Source organism: Oncorhynchus tshawytscha, linkage group LG04, assembly GCF_018296145.1.
Source record: "Oncorhynchus tshawytscha isolate Ot180627B linkage group LG04, Otsh_v2.0, whole genome shotgun sequence".
Taxonomy (NCBI): Eukaryota; Metazoa; Chordata; class Actinopteri; order Salmoniformes; family Salmonidae; genus Oncorhynchus; species Oncorhynchus tshawytscha.
The window spans coordinates 63,164,309-63,183,010 of record NC_056432.1 but is presented as its reverse complement, the minus strand read 5'-3'; the positions used below and the strand labels follow the sequence as shown (position 1 = coordinate 63,183,010).

The following is an 18,702-nucleotide window of genomic DNA, read 5'->3' as shown; positions in this document are numbered from 1 at the left end:
TAGGCATAATGTGTATTGTGTGTGGGATTATGGCCCGGCAATGAACGTTCCAGTCAGAAGACCATTGTAATGTGATGCTTGCCAGTGGGAGCCACGGTAACGGCACACAACGGTACCTTAATCCCTACCATTTTATCAACTGTTCTCCACATCCCATGTCCCCATATGCATATCTGAGAGATGTGTTACAAAGACTGGGGAGGAATTTTTCACACAAAATAAAAACAGTTGACTGTTGTTCTGTCACCTTCCAGATTAGCCTGCAGGCACATTACAGGCAGACGCCATGTCATTGGGATCCATCTCACGGACAGACCTAACAAAGCCCAGGCCCATTATCATATCAGGAAAAGCCATTTTCAGAAACACCATGACACAGGTTAGCACTAATTCACTAGAATGCATTAAGCCCACACTGCTACAGGACGTGCTTAAACAAACCCATTATATCCCCCAAAACCGCCTCACAGCAAGCTGCCGTCATGTGATCGCACCCAATCAATGGCCATAATGGCAACACTAGCCGAAGGGAAAGATCCTCAATTCCATCTGTACTTTGGCCATTTCCATCACAAGCAACTCATTCTCAGCCTTTCTCTCCAAGGGCAATTTATGCATAGTTTGTTAGGGTAAAATCAATAAAGATAGGTCTCAATAAGGCAAAAGGTCTGTTGTTGACATCGGATTCACTCCTTGGTTAAAACTCCTTCTCTTTTCTCTTTTCTTTTCTCTCATCTCTGCAGTATAAGAAGGCACAGAGATCACAGACTCTGCACCTCTGACTTAACAGGAGCAGTGAGGAACACTGACTCTTCCTCCCACTCCACTAAAGGTCAGATCTGCAGGCTTGTTAAACACAGTTTCTCTGTGTTGTTCCCTTTTGTATGGCAATGTAATGTTGGCCTGGCAGATGGTGTTGAGACCATCCAACTGAAACAACACTCTGTGCTTTAACGTCCCCCTCTCTTTGTCATGACAGATATTGTATATGAGTCATGATTCTTTGTACAGAGAAGCATCCTTACATCACAGGATTCACATCATCTACTTGCTTGAATTGATTTAACAAGTCATTGCATTTGATTTTGCCACTGTTACTGCAACAGTGAGCCAATGGTGAGCGAGATCAATAGGGTGATGAGTAGGGGGAACCTACCGTGATGGCGGATTTCCCAGCGTACTTCGCATACTTTAGGAATAAAGGCTTCACCATCTTCTTCTGGGCTACAATCTGTGGAACACAGGAAAACTATGAATGACTGGTGACTAGTGAAGCAGTGAGAAGTATTACCGGACAGTTAGTACGAAAGCAGTTTGAGAGCAGGGTCAGACATTCAGTACAGGACCTGGCCGAGTGTACACTCCACTCCACCCAGGAAGTCGTCGTCGCGGGCGCCAATACTGTGGGTGCCATGGATGTCGTAGACCTCGAACCGCAGCTTCTGCACTTCCTCAAAGTAGTAGTCCAGGGTGAAGACCTTGGCAAAGACCGGGTGCAGGTTGCTCTTGATCACCTCTGTCCTGTCAAGCTGAAGCGACAAGAGGGGAGAAAAAGGCACAGCGTTAGAATGTGGACACGTTGTTCGATATTACTGGAGAAACTCGGACCTCCAACTCAACTCTCTAATGAGAGCTTCCTACCAATTAAACATGAAAAGTGCAGTTTTATATGCAATGTACATTGTATCAGTTCATTTGCAATGCTAATTAATGTATGGGACATGGTGATGCATTCATGGGCACATGGGAATGCAGGAACTACAGCCAAATACCCATCTGCACCTGGATCACCGCTACAGCCACTGTTGGCGTTCTTGTTTGTTTTCCTGTTGATTAGACCAAAATGTAAATCTTGTGAAGCTCTTGTTCAGACAGTGACAGCAGAGAGGATTTTAGTGGACTGAGGGCTGAGAGCTCAGCAAACACACAGCTCATCCATTGCCATGCTTGGACATACACCTGTTTATCTAATACACCTGGTTCATGCCTGAACTCTCCACATTGCCACCTGCTTTCAGTGGAGCACAGAGGCTGCGTTTACGCAGGCAGCCCGATTCTGATCTTTGACCAATCAGATCAGCTCTTTTGCCAATAATTGGGTAAAATATCAGAATTTGGCTGCCTATGTAAACCCAGCCAGAGTGTACCCATCTAGCACCCAGACAAATGATGTCCCATCCAGTAGCATCCAGCATCCAATTATGTCCAGTACCAGATAAATGATTGGTCATTTTTCTCCAAGCTAGGTATTCTGAGTGGAGTCAACTCATCATCAAAAGCATATGTGCCCCCTAAAGATGCTATGAGTAAATTAAAGTGACCTAAAAAGCTGTGTTTGAACCATGGTTTAAGTGAATCAATGGATTTCAAACTGGAGTTATTGAAAAGGCATATTGAAAAATAATTCAAGCCTAAGGCATCTGGTAGAAACTTAAAATGCCATAAATGTTTTACTCGTTTTCCATTTCTTTTAATTTGAGGAAAAAGTTGTGATAAAACGGTAAAATGGTAAAATGGTAAAACAGACGATAAAGTCAGAAAGTCGTCAAACACAGATAGTTAAATATGAAAGGCAAATTGACATTGACATAATCTCCATAGTTTGATCTAAAAAATAAATAGTCTAGAGATTGCCATCAATCTCAATACAGGCCTAGCCATCAATCTCGCTAACAACCTTACAATAGCAGAGCCAAATCCCACCTGTCCATAGAGCGCAAATCAAGAATGAAGCTGCCTGATCAGCAGCTCTGTCAAAGCTCTCTAAAGTCAGAGTCAACATGGGCCCCACACACCAAACTCCATGAACATACATGGCACACTATAGTACACACATGCACGTCCACGTCCACGTTAATTTTCAGATATTCAGGAGTTAATCCTACTGCTTTGCCTCATGCTGTTGGCCTTGAGCTGACGAGAACACACACACACGCACATACACACACACTCACAATGGTTGATGAGAAGCAACAGAGAAAGCATGCACCTTTTCTCACTGACAATCACTGTGGAATAAAGTGTCTAGTCTGCCAGTCCTAATTAACGACACCTCAAGAGTGTTAAAGACAATGTTATTATGTATACTGATACAGGTGACCTGAGGAATGGGGGTGGGTTGTCTTGTTATTCATTACTGACCCTGCAAACAGTACGAGTGGTTAATTTCTCAGGAGATAACAGCTGAGACATGTTTTAATTAGACTCTCTAGGCCTCCTCCTCTCACTGTTTCTCTCATTCTCTCTCTCCATCTCTCTCAGTCTTTCTCTCTCTCCATCTCTTCCTGTGCTATCTGGTTGGACATATTTGTGAACACGGACAAGTTCGTTTCCGTGTGTGAAGAAAGCTACCCAGAGCCACAGAGGAAGGGCTGTGTCTGTGTGATGTCTACCCCTGTGATGCCCATTCATCTGGGGGGGTAGGGAAAGTCTACAGAGATGTGACTGTCCGACGTATGGAGGGATCTCTGAGGTCCCAGGGAGTCAGCTCCCTCTCTCCTCACTCTCTCCTGCTTGCCAGCAGAGTCGGTCCTGAATGGGAGACCAGATGCTGCTGGAAGTGAGGTTGGAGGGCCAGTAGGGGGCACTCTGGCCAAAGGAGCTCCCAATAGAGTACCACAGTATGAGTCGTAAAGCCTAGCGGACCAACAAGAAAATGGTTCCAATTGTTTTTCCCATAGGTGATTTTAGAAATACTTCAAATAAGGGCTGTGTCTGGTGTAGGATTACCCTGGCAAGAAGTTTTGATAACCGTGTAAATGGACAAGGTGACTTTTATCAATATATTTGCCTGTACTTACCTCCACAAAATGAAATGCTATTTAGCTGCTAATGTGGCTATCATAAAATACTACAAATGCAATGACGATCTGGACGAGACTGCCTAATCGAGGTAAATGTAAGAATCATTTGGGGTGGTGCAGCGGTCTCAGGCACTGCATCGCAGTGCTAGAGGTGTCACTACAGACCCGGGTTCGATCCCGGGCTGTATCACAACCGGCCATAAGGTGGCGCACAATTGGCCCAGTGTCGTGAGGGTTTGGCAGGGGTAGGTCGTCATTGCAAATAAGAATTTGTTCTTAACTGACTTGCCTGGTTAAATAAGAAACACATATCTAATGTTAGCTAAATTTAGGAATTAATAACTTGCCAAAATATCTTTAAATTGACAATTCTGTGAACTGTCTTGGGCAAGTTTTAAATTGACACAATACCTGTTAGCAAAGGTGTCAGCTAGAGATGACGTGCAGGAGCTTGGATTTGTAGTCTTGCCTACTTTCATGCTAATTAGGATTTTCGAATCTGAGAGTAAATAGAGACTAATATTATTATAAGTCACCTTGTCTGAGAGAGATTTACATGGTTATCAAAAAGTCACGCCAGGGTGACTCTCATGCCGTCCCTGGAGGGGGTGCGTCACCTGAGTGGGTTGATTCACTGATGTGGTCTTCCTGTCTGGGTTGGCGCCCCCCCTTGGGTTGTGCCATGGCGGAGATCTTTGTGGGCTATACTCAGCCTTGTCTCAGGATGGTAAGTTGGTGGTTGAAGATATCCCTCTAGTGGTGTGGGGGCTGTGCTTTGGCAAAGTGGGTGGGGTTATATCCTTCCTGTTTGGCCCTGTCTGGGGGTGTCCTCGGATGTGTGAATCTAAGTGTGCGTTCTCTAATTCTCTGTTATAATCTCCACCCGGCACAGCCAGAAGAGGACTGGCCACCCCACATATGCTCTCTCTAATTCTCTCTTTCTTTCTCTCTCTCGGAGGACCTGAGCCCTAGGACCATGCCCCAGGACTACCTGACATGATGACTCCTTGCTGTCCCCAGTCCACCTGACCGTGCTGCTGCTCCAGTTTCAACTGTTCTGCCTTATTATTATACGACCATGCTGGTCATTTATGAACATTTGAACATCTTGGCCATGTTCTGTTATAATCTCCACCCGGCACAGCCAGAAGAGGACTGGCCACCCCACATAGCCTGGTTCCTCTATAGGTTTCTTCCTAGGTTTTGGCCTTTCTAGGGAGTTTTTCCTAGCCACCGTGCTTCTACACCTGGATTGCTTGCTGTTTGGGGTTTTAGGCTGGGTTTCTGTACAGCACTTTGAGATATCAGCTGATGTACGAAGGGCTATATAAATAAATTTGATTTGGATTTGATTTGATTTGGTAAGCCTATACGAAACACAGCCCTTATTCTAAAATTCACTATGGGAAAAATGTATGGTGGAAAAATGATTGGAACCATTTCCCTGTTTGACCGCTAGATTTTATGGGTATTATGACACCCTCACTGTAGGGATCTATGCCCCAGGGCAGTGAAGGGGATATTGCACTGAGTAGGGTCTTTCAGATGGGATTTTAAAATGGGTGTCTTGACTGTCTGTGGGCATAAAAAATTCCATGGCACTTATCGTAAGAGTAGGGGTGTAATGCCGTGTTCAAAACAACTGTGAACAACTGGGATAAATCTTTTTGAACGGTCATCCAACTCAGAATTCCAAGTCGGAAACTCGGGCATCTTTTCTAGAGCTTCCCGACCTGAAGATAACTGATGTCATGATTTGACCATGTTTTTTACCCAACAGAGAACAGAGGACTCTCATTAACTAATTTTCATACAGAGAAGGTGGTATCAGTGACAAACACTAGAATGCAAAACCGCTACAGGTGGAGGGGGATTCAGAGAGGAAAAATGTGAGTCGATTTCTTGATACCTAACTTTTATAAAATACGTATAATCACATCTTCAACTAAAAATGTATGAGTTTTTTTTGATCCCTTGTGTCCATGGAAGCACTGCTGCAACGCGTTATATTTTACAGTGAAGGCTGCAGAAGCCTTCCTTTGTCGGCAAGTCTTTCGTCTGCACACCCACCACATGTGCGTGATTGGCTGGGGAACGACGGCTGGCTGGTGGCAGAATATTGTATATACATTCATTCATATGGGCAGAATATTGAATAAAATGTATAAATAATGTGTTGCATTCGTTCGGCAGGAGAGAGAGAGAGAAGCGAGATCTGTGTGGATTTAGCTACCCGTTCTCTCTCAGCCTTCAGCAGGATGAGCAAATTATTTGCATGACAATGTTGCTTCCCTGTTCAGATGGATGAGAGCAAAGGAGTGGGCCACCAAAGACTCAAATACAGAGTAGTACAAGACATCATATCCCAAGGGAGTGTTCATTCAAAGGCCTCTTCCCCAGCCCAACTATCTCGACACAGCTCTCTGTTTTGCTGAATTCTATCTGTAGTAAAACCATGAAGTGGCTTCAGCCACTGTATATCAACAGCACTGATATGGTTAAGATCAGTGGCATGTATTGATGGATGCCAAGGGAAGCCAGGCTTTCCCAAATCATTTACCAAGAAAAAAACATAAAATAATGCATCTTTCGTCTCTATGTGTTTTCATAATTGACCTTTAATTCGCAAGAGGCTGACTGTATCTCACCGGAGAAAGCATCAGAGCGAGAGAAACAGCCCCTCTGTCTCTGTATGTGTAGGCCATCTATTTGATGCGGTCTGGTCATAAAGAGTACGATATTGCTGCCGCCCATAGCATTGAACTCAAGGGAAACCAGCAAGCGTTTGGTCTAAAAGTATAAAGTATAAAATAATAGCCAATCAGAATTGAGCTCAACTGTGAATGGTCCTGGCGTACCAAAATAAAGTGTCAAGGGAAGCCAGTCTGGATTTGGCTTCAGTCCTATCATAGAGAAATACGGCATCTATAGAAACGACTTGAATTGTTGCATCTCGTTTTGTTGTTGTCTTCCGGTGGCTAGCTAGCTAGCTAAAATTGCCCCTTTCCTAAATTAGATGGAGATAGGGATTTGGACTTGTGCTTTTACTTAGTTCTCTGTACTGGCCAATGATTATAAAGGCAATTCTGAACCAACCATAAACTACAATGTGCCCCTGGACTGAGAGGATGGAAGTTCAATATGTAGCTAAATGTAGAAGGCTAACATTGCCCATGAAAGGAAGTTGGGCTAGCGCCAATTATTTTAGCCAGGTAGACTAGGACAACAAAAAAATAAGAGTGTACTGTATGACAGTCATAGACAACTTAGTCAACATTAAATAATTTCACACACACACACACACAAATAAATCAGAACCATGGACAGCCTCATCATATGTACTTACCTTACATGGATTGGACTAAATACAGTAGTTTTTGATATCTTTTAGTTGTCACTGTATTAGACTATGCATAGGTGATTTGATGATGTTGAAATGCTGAAGTTGAAATGGTGCTGGAATAGTGGCGGCAGATCCTGTTTTCTTTGTGACTTGCAGTACCTCTCTGTGGTTCTAAATTGTAGTTGTTTAGTAGTCTGAAAATGTCAGAAACATGAACTTTCTTGACCATGCTGTAGGTCATGTAACTTTTGTTACATGCAATATGTTCTGTGGACTTCACCAGACAGATGTTGCTCTCTGGTTTTGTGGTGAAACAAAGGTGTGGTTGAATTTGTCCTGCCACTGTGTTTGCTTATTGTGTCTGCCTTAGGCCTATATATCACAGTTGCAAGGCAGGCAAACTAACAGGTTATAGAGAAAACAACACAATTATCACAGCACAGGTTGTAATAAGGATTTTTATCTGCCTTGGCTTCCCCAGTGATTTTACCCACGCACCGCTTCTGGTTAAGATACTTTTAGTCATGCAGTGTATGTGGACACCTGCTCGTCGAACATTTCATTCCAAAATCATTGGCATAATATGGAGTTGGTCCCCCCACTGCTGCTATAACAGCCTCCACTCTTCTGGGAAGGCTTTCCACTAGATGTTGGAACATTGTGTTGGGGACTTGCTAGTGAGGTCAGGCACTGATGTTGAGCGATCAGGCCTGGCTCGCAGTGGGCATTCCAATTCGTCCCAAAGGTGTTCAATGGGGTTGAGGTCAGGGCTCTATGCAGGCAAGTCAAGTTCTTCCCCGCCGATATCGAGAAACCATTTCTGTATGGACCTCGCTTTGTGCATGGGGGTATTGTCATGCTGAAACAGGAAAGGGCCTTCCCCAAACTGTTGCCACAAAGTTGGAAGCAGAGAATCGTCTTGAATATAATTGTATGCTGAAGCATTAAGTTTTCCCTTCACTGGACTAAAGAACCTAGCCTGAACCATGAAAAACAGACCATTATTCCTCCCCCACCAAACTTTACAGTTGACGCTATGCATTCGGTAAGGTAGCTTTCTCCTGGCATCTGCCAAATCCAGATTTGTCCATCGTACTGCCAGATGGTGAAGCGTGATTCATCACTCCAGGGAACGTGTTTCCACTGCTCTAGAGTCCAATGGCGACGAGCTCTACACCACTCCAGCCTACGCTGGCATTGCACATGGTGATCTTACGCTTGTGTGCGGCTGCTCAGCTATGGAAACCCATTTCATGACGCTCCCAGAGAACAGTTATTGTACTGACGTTACTTCCAGAGGCAGTTTGAAACTTGGTAGTGAGTGTGTCAACCGAGGACAGACGATCTTTACACGCTTCAGCACTTGAAGGTCCCGTTCTGTGAGCTTGTATGGCCTACCAAATCGTGGCTGAGCTGTTGTTGCTCCTAGAAGTTTCCACTTCACAATAACAGCACTTACAGTTGACCGGGACAGCTCTAGCAGGGCAGAAATTTGACGAACTGACTGTTGGAAAGGTGGCATCCTATGACTGTGCCACGTTGAATGTCACTGAGCTCTTCAGTAAGGCCATTGTACTGCCAATGTTTGTCTATGGAGATTGCATGGCTGTGTGCATGATTTTATACCTCTGAAATAGCCGAATTCAGTCATTTGAAGTCCGCCATATATGACTGATATTCTGTATATCTATAAGGCAGTTTGAATTATAGAAGGTTGCCAAAGAAATCCATCTTTGTTCCTTCAGCCCACCTTCAGCCCATTGCGTTCCCATTTGAGATGCATTCTCCACTGACATGGATGATATGGTTATTCGGAGCATTAGGTTGTATCAATTATATCACCTCCTAATGCTCAAGCTGAATTTAGGGGAGTTATGTAAACTACTCAAATGCTCAGCTTGCAGAGAACCCAGGTTAATTTCCTCATGAAATGTTGTTTTATTGCATTACCATAGCGACAAATTGATTAGTGTGTGCTCAACACTATCAGCCAAGCGTCATTATTGCCAAAGCCTCGGAACACATTTCTCATTCATAAACATTAACTGGGCCTCAATAAATGCTTCCCATCTCAACACACTACGATTTGGCATTGTCACTGTTAATCATTATCTGGCAATGCCTGGAGGAGAGGCGAAAACATTGGGGCTTAATTGCAACATACACTGAGTGTACACAAAAATGAGGAACATTAAGAATACCTTGCTGATATTGAGTTGCACCCCCTTCTGCCCTCAGAACAGCCTCAATTCGTCAGGGCATGGACTCTACAAGGTTTCTCTGGTTTACTCTTGAAATGTTTTTGGTCTCTACTGACTTAGCTAAATCAGCTTTTAGTTTTCTTGCACCTTATTTGTGGAACAATCTTTAAAATGTTGTTAAATGTGATGTTTTGGTGCCTCTGGGGCGATTCAGAAAGCTGATTGAGGACCGTATTACTGATGAATGTGATGTTTTGGTGCCTCTAGGGCGATTCAGAAAGCTGATTGAGGACCGTATTACTGATGAATGTGATGTTTTGGTGCCTCTAGGGCGATTCAGAAAGCTGATTGAGGACCGTATTACTGATGAATGTGATGTTTTGGTGCCTCTAGGGCGATTCAGAAAGCTGATTGAGGACCGTATTACTGATGAATGTGATGTTTTGGTGCCTCTAGGGCGATTCAGAAAGCTGATTGAGGACCGTATTACTGATGAATGTGATGTTTTGGTGCCTCTAGGGCGATTCAGAAAGCTGACTGAGGACCGTATTACTGATGAATGTGATGTTTTGGTGCCTCTAGGGCGATTCAGAAAGCTGATTGAGGACGGTATTACTGACGAATACGCTGATTCGGTGTGCGAGTTCATTAGAATGTGCGTTGAAGATGTCGTTCCCATAGCAACGACTAAAACATTCCTTAACCAGAAACCGTGGATTGATGGCAGCATTCGCGTGAAACTGAAAGTGCGAACCACTGCTTTTAATCAGGGCAAGGTGACTGGTAACATGACCGAATACAAACAGTGCAGCTATTCCCTCCGCAAGGCTATCAAACAAGCTAAGCGTCAGTACAGAGACAAAGTAGAATCTCAATTCAACGGCTCAGACACAAGAGGCATGTGGCAGGGTCTACAGTCAATCACGGACTACAAGAAGAAATCCAGCCCAGTCACGGACCAGGATGTCTTGCTCCCAGGCAGACTAAATAACTTTTTTGCCCGCTTTGAGGACAATACAGTGCCACTGACACGGCCTGCAACGAAAACATGCGGACTCTCCTTCACTGCAGCTGAGGTGAGTAAGACATTTAAACGTGTTAACCCTCGCAAGGCTGCAGGCCCAGACGGCATCCCCAGCCGCGCCCTCAGAGCATGCGCAGAACAGCTGGCCGGTGTGTTTACGGACATATTCAATCAATCCCTATACCAGTCTGCTGTTCCCACATGCTTCAAGAGGGCCACCATTGTTCCTGTTCCCAAGAAAGCTAAGGTAACTGAGCTAAACGACTACCGCCCGTAGCACTCACTTCCGTCATCATGAAGTGCTTTGAGAGACTAGTCAAGGACCATATCACCTCCACCCTACCTGACACCCTAGACCCACTCCAATTTGCTTACCGCCCAAATAGGTCCACAGACGATGCAATCTCAACCACACTGCACACTGCCCTAACCCATCTGGACAAGAGGAATACCTATGTGAGAATGCTGTTCATCGACTACAGCTCGGCATTCAACACCATAGTACCCTCCAAGCTCGTCATCAAGCTCAAGACCCTGGGTCTCGACCCCGCCCTGTGCAACTGGGTACTAGACTTCCTGACGGGCTGCCCCCAGGTGGTGAGGGTAGGCAACAACATCTCCACCCCGCTGATCCTCAACACTGGGGCCCCACAAGGGTGCGTTCTGAGCCCTCTCCTGTACTCCCTGTTCACCCACAACTGCGTGGCCACGCGCGCCTCCAACTCAATCATCAAGTTTGCGGACGACACAACAGTGGTAGGCTTGATTACCAACAACGACGAGACGGCCTACAGGGAGGAGGTGAGGGCCCTCGGAGTGTGGTGTCAGGAAAATAACCTCACACTCAACGTCAACAAAACTAAGGAGATGATTGTGGACTTCAGGAAACAGCAGAGGGAACACCCCCTATCCACATCGATGGAACAGTAGTGGAGAGGGTAGCAAGTTTTAAGTTCCTCGGCATACACATCACAGACAAACTGAATTGGTCCACTCACACAGACAGCATCGTGAAGAAGGCGCAGCAGCGCCTCTTCAACCTCAGGAGGCTGAAGAAATTCGGCTTGTCACCAAAAGCACTCACAAACTTCTACAGATGCACAATCGAGAGCATCCTGGCGGGCTGTATCACCGCCTGGTACGGCAACTGCTCCGCCCACAACCGTAAGGCTCTCCAGAGGGTAGTGAGGTCTGCACAACGCATCACCGGGGGCAAACTACCTGCCCTCCAGGACACCTACACCACCCGATGTTACAGGAAGGCCATAAAGATCATCAAGGACATCAACCACCCGAGCCACTGCCTGTTCACCCCGCTATCATCCAGAAGGCGAGGTCAGTACAGGTGCATCAAAGCTGGGACCGAGAGACTGAAAAACAGCTTCTATCTCAAGGCCATCAGACTGTTAAACAGCCACCACTAACATTGAGTGGCTGCTGCCAACACACTGACACTGACACTGACTCAACTCCAGCCACTTTAATAATGGGAATTGATGGGAAATGTAAATATATCACTAGCCACTTTAAACAATGCTACCTTATATAATGTTACTTACCCTACATTATTCATCTCATATGCATACGTATATACTGTACTCTATATCATCAACTGCATCCTTATGTAATACATGTATCACTAGCCACTTTAACTATGCCACTTTGTTTACATACTCATCTCATATGTATATACTGTACTCGATACCATCTACTGTATCTTGCCTATGCTCCTCTGTACCATCACTCATTCATATACAGTGCCTTGTGAAAGTATTCGGCCCCCTTGAACTTTGCGACCTTTTGCCACATTTCAGGCTTCAAACATAAAGATATAAAACTGTATTTTTTTGTGAAGAATCAACAACAAGTGGGACACAATCATGAAGTGGAACGACATTTATTGGATGTTTCAAACTTTTTTAACAAATCAAAAACTGAAAAATTGGGCGTGCAAAATTATTCAGCCCCCTTAAGTTAATACTTTGTAGCGCCACTTTTGCTGCGATTACAGCTGTAAGTCACTTGGGGTATGTCTCTATCAGTTTTGCACATCGAGAGACTGACATTTTTTCCAATTCCTCCTTGCAAAACAGCTCGAGCTCAGTGAGGTTGGATGGAGAGCATTTGTGAACAGCAGTTTTCAGTTCTTTCCACAGATTCTCGATTGGATTCAGGTCTGGACTTTGACTTGGCCATTCTAACACCTGGATATGTTTATTTTTGAACCATTCCATTGTAGATTTTGCTTTATGTTTTGGATCATTGTCTTGTTGGAAGACAAATCTCCGTCCCAGTCTCAGGTCTTTTGCAGACTCCATCAGGTTTTCTTCCAGAATGGTCCTGTATTTGGCTCCATCCATCTTCCCATCAATTTTAACCATCTTCCCTGTCCCTGCTGAAGAAAAGCAGGCCCAAACCATGATGCTGCCACCACCATGTTTGACAGTGGGGATGTTGTGTTCAGGGTGATGAGCTGTGTTGCTTTTACGCCAAACATAACGTTTTGCATTGTTGCCAAAAAGTTCAATTTTGGTTTCATCTGACCAGAGCACCTTCTTCCACATGTTTGGTGTGTCTCCCAGGTGGCTTGTGGCAAACTTTAAACGACACTTTTTATGGATATCTTTAAGAAATGGCTTTCTTCTTGCCACTCTTCCATAAAGGCCAGATTTGTGCAATATACGACTGATTGTTGTCCTATGGACAGAGTCTCCCACCTCAGCTGTAGATCTCTGCAGTTCATCCAGAGTGATCATGGGCCTCTTGGCTGCATCCCTGATCAGTCTTCTCCTTGTATGAGCTGAAAGTTTAGAGGGACGGCCAGGTCTTGGTAGATTTGCAGTGGTCTGATACTCCTTCCATTTCAATATTATCGCTTGCACAGTGCTCCTCTATCTCGGACCTGCCTGGTGTGTTCCTTGTTCTTCATGATGCTCTCTGCGCTTTTAACGGACCTCTGAGACTATCACAGTGCAGGTGCATTTATACGGAGACTTGATTACACACAGGTGGATTGTATTTATCATCATTAGTCATTTAGGTCAACATTGGATCATTCAGAGATCCTCACTGAACTTCTGGAGAGAGTTTGCTGCACTGAAAGTAAAGGGGCTGAATAATTTTGCACGCCCAATTTTTCAGTTTTTGATTTGTTAAAAAAGTTTGAAATATCCAATAAATGTCGTTCCACTTCATGATTGTGTCCCACTTGTTGTTGATTCTTCACAAAAAAATACAGTTTTATATCTTTATGTTTGAAGCCTGAAATGTGGCAAAAGGTCGCAAAGTTCAAGGGGGCCGAATACTTTCGCAAGGCACTGTATCCTTATGTACATATTCTTTATCCCCTTACACTGTGTATAAGACAGTAGTTTTGGAATTGTTAGTTAGATTACTTGTTGGTTATTACTGCATTGTCGGAACTAGAAGCACAAGCATTTCGCTACACTCGCATTAACATCTGCTAACCATGTGTATGTGACAAGTAAAATTTGATTTGATTTGATTTGATTTGATTTTTGATGAATGTGATGTTTTGGTGCCTCTAGGGCGATTCAGAAAGCTGATTGAGGACCGTATTACTGATGTATGTGTTTGTTTTTTATCACTGGGTTTTTCTTTCTGCATTTTGTCTTTATATTCATGTCTATTTTCTGTCATTTATGTCATCTTTAAAAGAGACCTTGGTTAAATAAATAAATCAAATTCACAGGGATGTTGGCCCATGTTGACTCCAATGCTTCCCAAAGTTGTGTTAAGTTGGCTGGATGTCCTTTGGGGTGGTGGACCATTCTTGATGCACACGGGCAACTGTTGAGCGTAAAAAACCCAGCAGCATTGCAGTTCCATACCCCGTTCAAAGGCACTTAAATATTTTGTCTTGCCCATTCACCCTCTGAATGGCACACATACACAATCCATGTCTCAATTGTCTTTAACCCGTCTCCTCCCCTTCATCTACACTGATTGAAGTGGATTTAACGAGTGACATCAATAAGGGATCATTGCTTTCACCTGGATTCACCTGGTCAGTCTATGTTATGGAAGAGCAGGGCTTCCCTCTTAAGGATCGGACCCTTTTTAAACATTTTTTTTGCCTAAAATGACATACCCAAATCTAACTGCCTGTAGCTCAGGACCTGAAGCAAGGATATGCATATTCTTGATACCATTTGAAAGGAAACACTTTGAAATTTGTGGAAATGTGAAATTAATGTAGGAGAATATAACACATTAGAGCTGGTCAAATATAATACAAAGATTTTTTTTATTTTTTCAATCTTTGAAATGCAAGAGAAAGGCCAATATATGACTTAGGAATCTAGGCACAGTTTAGATTCTGGCAGCAGTGTATGACTGAGTTTTGGACTGAGATGGCAACGTTTTAGACTGATCCAATGAACCATTGTATTTCTGTTCAAAATAGTACCAGGCTGGAACAGTGCCAGGCTGGAATCCCATCTCAAATCATCCCATCTCAAATGGGAACGCAATGGGCTGAAGGAACAAAGATGGATGGATTTCTTTGGCCACCACCTTTATTCGAACTGCCTTATAGATATACAGAATATCAGTCATATATAGTGGATATACTGCATCATGGGAAATATGCTATTCATAACTCACACACCCCCAGCTCATATTACAGATAGAGTACCAGTGTAATTCCAAGGCAGACAAGAAACTATGACCCGCAACTTAGAATGAGATAGTGAGAAAGAGATACGGAGAGTAGAGGAAGAAGCGTGAAAAGGAAAATAAGATTTCCTGTCCCCGTCCCTCCTCCTATGAACAATGTTCTCGGTGATCTGTTTGAGAATTTCAATTCATTTTCAGGTAGCTACTCTATAAATCAGAATAAATTTCAAAAGAAAAGAAGATGGCAACAATACCACCAAGCCAGCACCAGATATGTCACTTCTCCCTGGCTCTACTTTGTTCTCTGTGATCTGGTGCACTGCCCAGCTGTTGGGATAATGGGAGCAGGATTAAGATTTCATCCTTCAGTCTGACACGTTCACACAAACAGCTCCCTCCTTAAATCTCACTCCTGTCTTCAAGCTGCCGTTCCAGATAATACTTTTTTTCTCTAAATATGGCTCAGCTTTGATATGGAGAAATGGAGGGCGGGGAGAGAGGCTGCCCCTCCCACTGTGCCGGCTATATCCTGCTAGGTGACAATGCCTTCCATTCAGTAGAAACAAGCACTCACTCTGGTTCACCTCATGCTATCCAACTCTGTCAGACACGGAATCATTGTTATTTTAATAAACTGGGGTCATACTACCCAATGTTACATGTCAACATCATAGAGATACTTATGCAGCTCATTACTGGCGTTTGCGCTTCACAGGCTTAGTTGTTTTAGCATCAACATCCATTGCTTATTGTTCATACAATCAGTACATTATGGAGCGAACCATGTTAGTTAAGACTTTACCAGGCCAGTAGGTTGGGGACATACAGGGGATGGGGGGTACTCACCTCTGTCCACTGTCCCTGGTTCTGCACCATGAGTATGACACATGGGTCAGACTTGTTCAGTGTGTCTCGGTCCAGCAGGGCCTTGCAGGCGACGCGCAGCTCCACTTTGGAGACGCAGGCGACAGGGCCACCTAGAGCGGCCCCTGGAGAGGTAGCATCCTGGACATCATTCATCCTGGCTCAGGACCAAAGGAGTCAACCAGTAAGGAGCAAGAGAGGGTGGGTGCTGCCGAGAGCTCAGAGTAATGGGAACTACTAGGGACGGCTAAGGGAATCAAACCGAGCGAGGCACTGAAATCTCACAGAGTTAGATACATAGAAGAATGGATCCTTGGACTTGGTAGTGAATGTTACAAAAGGGAAAAGAGTTCTTGCAGAGGTCTGTATTTGAGATGAAGACAGGTGTCCTTTAATGTCTGCAGAGATAACAGACAGGGTGGGCCGAGCTGGATGGAGGTTGGGGAGTCGTGATTAGATGACCAGAAAGCTGTGGAGAGTCATTTACGATTCAGGACCAGCCAAAGTGTGTTTTCATGTGTTCTTCATGAAAAAGTTGTCCATGAGCATCACAACTGGGTTAAAAAAGTGTGTGCTCCCAATCATCCTTCTCTTCAAACTCCACACAGGTACTGTACCTATGTAAAGAAAACACAAATTAAAGGTCCAATGCAGCTGTTTTTATCTCATTATCAAATCATTTCTGACTAACAATAAAGTACCTTACTGTGATTGTTTTCAATTAAAATGGTCAAAAGTACTTTTTTAACAAAGAGCAATTTCTCAAGAAATAATTTTGCTAGGACTGTCAGGGAGTGGTCTGAATGGGGAAAACTGAAAACTAGATTATTATTGGCAAAGAGGTTTGGAACTGTCTTTCTTATTGGGCTAATTACCGCCTGGTGATGAAACCAGGCAGGCCAAAACTCAATCCCAACAAAACAGGTTGACATTTCAGGCGGTCTTGTCAAACAGCTCTTGTACTAAAATGGCATAATCATTTGCAAAATGTCACAGTATTATTCCAACATAGTGTGAATATATATATAAAACACAGGGAAATCACGTTTTTGACTGCACTGGGCTTTTAAATATCTGCAAAATAGCATATATCCACAAACAACATGTTATTGAACCTTACCATCATCCTAATCTTAAAGGAGCATATTACAGATACTCAAATAAATAGTAGCAGAATCCAAGTTCTGACCAGAAGAAGTTTGCATATGAGGTAGGCTATGAAGGTGATTGAATAATAACAGGTGAATTACTACTCAGTAAAAAATTATAATATTGACAAAGCCTGCCCAGGCGCAAGAGTCCACATTGCCCTATTTCAGCACCACCGCTAATGGACAGCGACCTTCAGTCATTCAGCTGCTGCTCTCCAGTGGGGTGAGGCTCGGTTGAAGCAATTATGTTACATTAGATCAGGCGCCCTTGGCAGCAATCATAAGTGTTTGACGAGGTAGTTAGAAACAATAAGAACAAATGATAAGGGCTCATATGACTCATAAAATAGAACACATATTGAGATTATTGGCTACTATAAAACAACCAATAACCGGGAGTTGTAATTAGTTCGAAATAATCTGCCCAACACTTGTAACGTTCAGTTGGTTCCATGTTCTTATAATATTTTTTGTAATATATTGCAATGACATATAATATGATGGTGGAACATAAATGCCAAAAATAAGAGTGCTGATCTATAAATGTTACAGATAAAAAAACAAATGTGGAGATGAGATTCTCATAACCTATTATTGAACAGCAATATGTCTCCAGCCTGTTGTCTGACCAATGAAACAACAACTGCATGGGCACACACCCCTCCCTGGTCATGTTAAACCGGGCGTAGCACGTGAATTTCATATCTACTGTGTCTATCTAGTATATATCTGTCTTATATCTGGTAGAGAGTCAGTTATAGACAGCTAAGCTTGGTAAATGACTACTCAAGACTTGTCCAATTGTAATTGACATGACTTCTATCCAACTAAGCAACTCATACAGATTTTGTTCTCAACTTTGGTCTCAACCTAAATTATTTCCTACGATAACTATAGCATGATTTGTTGAGGGTGAAAGAGAGAAGCGCGACTGCCTTATTCATTCAATTATCGTCACCTAATATATATAAACTGATCTACATTACTGGCTTAACTGGTCGTTTATCAATGCAGCTCCACAACCTCTAAATGAATCCAAGCATTTCACAATGAATGATATAACAATACAACATGAGCGTATACTATTCCAAAAATACTCTGCAATAACATTATTTTGTTCGATTACCTCAATCATTCAGAAACTTGCATCACATGCTTCAAAATAATACATCCAAACACTTGCTGCTTGTTCCTACCTGACGTGGTCCCTGAACTTACACTTGTTGTTACCTTTCCTTCAACACACTGCTTGATTTTCCGAAACTCAGGAACAGTGGAGGGAAAGTGGTAGAAGCAAGGGGTGTGTGACAGCAGAGCGAGGGAGTGGATCTGCCAAACGACACCGATAAAGCTCGCAATGTCACCAGAATCCGCTAGGGGGAGACGTAGAGGTGCGACAGCGGTTCACAATAGCGATACAAGAACACTCTCTTGGCGGCTGTTCCACACTAATCATCTCACCTTTCTGCTCATTTTCACATGAGCCTTAGCTAAAATTGACCACCAGAGCATTTATGCATTTGTTGATTATCCTTTTGATTTAATCTGCTATTGATCAAATAAAATACAGTGACCAACAGACAATTAAAAGCATACAGATTACAAATATACAACCACAAATGTTGTTTTCCTCAACACTAATGGGCTACATATTATACTGTCCACATACAATGTGAGG

At 43.5% G+C, this 18,702-nt stretch overlaps 1 protein-coding gene across 2 annotated transcripts in view; it reads right to left on the bottom strand.

Annotated features, from left to right (window-relative positions):
• The window catches only part of LOC112249165 (copine-7), a 43,345-nt gene extending 25,018 nt beyond the window's left edge, over positions 1–18,327 (bottom strand). The window contains exons 1-4 of one of the 2 annotated variants that reach the window (XM_024418867.2): positions 18,151–18,327; positions 15,856–16,490; positions 1,347–1,529; positions 1,157–1,231 (exon numbers count right to left, since the gene is read on the bottom strand). In XM_024418867.2, coding sequence (XP_024274635.1) covers positions 1,157–1,231; positions 1,347–1,529; positions 15,856–16,029 — 432 coding nt within the window. In that variant the 5' untranslated portion in view covers positions 16,030–16,490; positions 18,151–18,327. The remainder of the gene's footprint in view (positions 1–1,156; positions 1,232–1,346; positions 1,530–15,855; positions 16,491–18,150) is intronic. The other variant, XM_024418866.2, reaches the window with a different exon arrangement.
• Positions 18,328–18,702: the final 375 nt, after the last annotated feature.